Raw genomic sequence first — 2,857 nt, forward strand, 5'->3', positions numbered from 1 at the left:
GGGGGGGAGGAGAGAGAGAGACTTAGCTCAGCCTCGTCTCTAAAGAACAAAGTTCCATAACCAACTAAAACAGGTAGCGTTTAGTCTGACAGTAACATGGTCCCTGAATGCACCATTTAACCCCTTCCCTCCTCACCTTGTCCTGCAGGTCCTTCTCTACAACCTCGATGGTGTCGTTCTGGACTCCGTACCGGTTCCTCTGGTAGGACACCTGCTCAGAGACCAGCTGTTTGAGGATGAAGAGCAGCAGCTCGTTGTTGTCCCTCCGGAAGGCCAGGTACCGAGAGAAGGTCTGGAACACAGGGATCAGTGAACGCCACGTGAGACAGTAACAGACGGGTCAGTGAACGCCACACATGAGGAACATAACCCACTCACCTTCCTCATGCTCCTCATCACGCTGAACTTCTGCGTGTCGATGAAGCTCTCCAGCATCACCCTGATGGCCATGTTGACGTCGTCCTCCAGCACGTAGTCCCTGAGGTGCATCTTGGCGTGGGCCTCCGCCATGCGGATCATGGACTCGATGTGACGGACCGTGATGGGGATGCTGCCAGTCGCCTGCGAGCGGAGAACAACATTAAGACAAACAGCTGTTTCTACAGATGTTCACGACGTCTCAGAGTCACGGCTCACCATGGACTCTTTACGGAGGTCGCTGTAGATGTGGGCCACCTTGTCCTGATCCATCTGGTTCAGTTTGGGATGAATCTGCAGACCGGAGGAATAAATCAACATTTACAGATAAATGATCATTTTTGATAATTTCTTTAATTTGAGACACTTATGTGTTCAAGGACCGTCGGAAAGATGAAAATCTGATCATAATGTAGTTTTGGCGATTAATGAGAACATGCTTTTAAATCCCAAAGTCAGGTTTTTGGGGCTCAGAGAGTGAAACCTTCATGTTGTTCTTCAGTCTTCCAGAAGTAACTAGCAGTGGTAGTTGGTAACTAGCAGTGGTAGTTGGTAAGTAGTTACCCTCTCCTTGGCGTAGATGATGTACTTCCTCAACAGGTCCTGAGGAATCGGAGGAACATCAGACGTGTTGCGCAGAATCACTTCTTCCAAGGCCACGCCCCCTTCCTTGTTGCTAGGGTGATGCTTGATGTGGGAGCCAACCACGAAGCGAGCCAACATCTCGTCCTGGAGAACGAACCAATCAGGAGAGAGGAGAGAAGGAAGTCATGTTAGTCATCAGAATATTTTACTTTTTCAGGATGTTCAACGTGTGTGCGTGCGTGCGTGCGTGTACCTGAACAGGGTCCACAGTGTCTCTGACGACACACAGAACATCAAACCGGGACACGATGGGCTCCGTGAGGTCCACGTTGTCAGAGAAGGTCAGCGAGGGGTCGTACCGACCACCTGTAGGAAACAAACCAGGATGCCATCAAGTCGCCACTGCGAGGGGAACTGTGGTCGCCGCCGCGAGGGATTCAAGTCACCAACACGTGGGGACCGAGGGCATCTAGTCACCGCGAACACTGATATTAATGATTGAGAAGCTCTTAAAGACGCGTTCAGGAGGTTATCTACAGGTTATCTAAGAGTAACGTGATGAGATCTTGAGAGGACCGACTCCTCGTGCTTCAGGTCTCTTGCGTTTGACTCCTAACGATCGTACCGATGGGGTTGGAGGCGGCGATGATGGTGCATCTGGCCTGCAGCGAGGTGACGATGCCAGCCTTGGAGATGGAGATGCTCTGCTGCTCCATGGCCTCGTGGATACTCGTCCGGTCCGCGTCGTTCATCTGAAAAGGACAAGGTGGTTCAGGTCGGAGGTCATCGTTGGAGCAGACAGAAGGGTCGTACAGAGGGTCGTCTCACCTTATCGAACTCGTCGATCAGACAGACTCCGCGGTCGGCCAGCACCAGAGCTCCGGCCTCCAGAGTCCACTCTCTGCTGACCGGGTGTCTCTGGACGTAGGCGGTCAGACCGACGGCCGAGGCTCCCTGACCTGTGGTGAAGACGGCTCGACTCGACACCTTCTCCACGTACCTGCAGAAGATTTACAGATTTCACAGAAAAATAAATCACTTCTCATTTTCTATAACTTAAAGTCTTTATCACGTAAACCCAACATAGAGACAGAAAAGACTTTAATCCAAAGTGGTTATTATCCAAACTATGAGGTCGACATAAAAATAATCTAAAATGTGCTCTTTGAAAACGTTAAAAAGCTCAGTTTGTGAGAGAACCTGGTGGTAAAGTGACTCTTCTCTTCCAGGTGAATCTTTCTTTAACATTTAAAGATCAGACAACACTGAATCATTGAGAGAGACTGTCCTCTGACGTCTCAGACGAGGACACTTACTTGAGGAACTGGGACTTGGCGGTTCCCGGGTCTCCACACAGCAGAACATTGATGTCTCCTCTCACTTTGTGTTTCCCTCCTGCAGGAGAAGAGGAGTCGGTGAGGAGCAGGAGTTAAATAACAGAGATGTTTCCTTCAGGACGGGACTCACCTGGATTCTTGGGCTCTCCTCCGAACAGGGCCAGAGCCAGACCTCTCTTTATGTCCTCGTGACCGTAGATGGACGGAGCCATGCTGGCAAAGATCTACAGACGACAGATGGACAGTTTAGAAACGTCTTCGAGGAAACGGAGTTCATTTCACCTCAAACAGCAGCAGATGAAACGAGTCTCCGTTTCTGCCCAAAGAGCTCCTCCTACTTTATATTAATATTTTACATTATTAATTATCACCGTTTACGTATAAACTACACTTTGATAGCCGTTAACACTCAGACGGCCCGTGTTAACTGTACATCTGTGTTACGTACTCAGCTGCTGTGTATCGGTAGGTACTGATGCCACAAACCATTTCAAGATGCAATCACAACAGCAGGTTCA

At 49.7% G+C, this 2,857-nt stretch overlaps 1 protein-coding gene across 1 annotated transcript; it reads right to left on the reverse strand.

Moving 5' to 3' along the window:
- Positions 1–121: 121 nt before the first annotated feature.
- LOC116380231 (DNA replication licensing factor MCM2-like) lies at positions 122–2,601 on the reverse strand (the record flags this gene model as incomplete). The annotated part of the gene is made up of 9 exons (XM_031842177.1): positions 2,470–2,601; positions 2,319–2,397; positions 1,831–2,002; positions 1,628–1,754; positions 1,256–1,368; positions 982–1,146; positions 637–711; positions 379–561; positions 122–292 (listed from the first exon to the last, which is right to left on the reverse strand). Coding segments are annotated over exons 1-9 (1,167 nt in total), but the record flags the coding sequence as incomplete, so codon positions are not given.
- Positions 2,602–2,857: the final 256 nt, after the last annotated feature.

The sequence above is a fragment of the Anarrhichthys ocellatus genome, unplaced genomic scaffold (assembly GCF_004355925.1).
Source record: "Anarrhichthys ocellatus isolate YVR2014 unplaced genomic scaffold, GSC_Weel_1.0 scaffold6501, whole genome shotgun sequence".
Lineage (NCBI taxonomy): Eukaryota > Metazoa > Chordata > Actinopteri > Perciformes > Anarhichadidae > Anarrhichthys > Anarrhichthys ocellatus.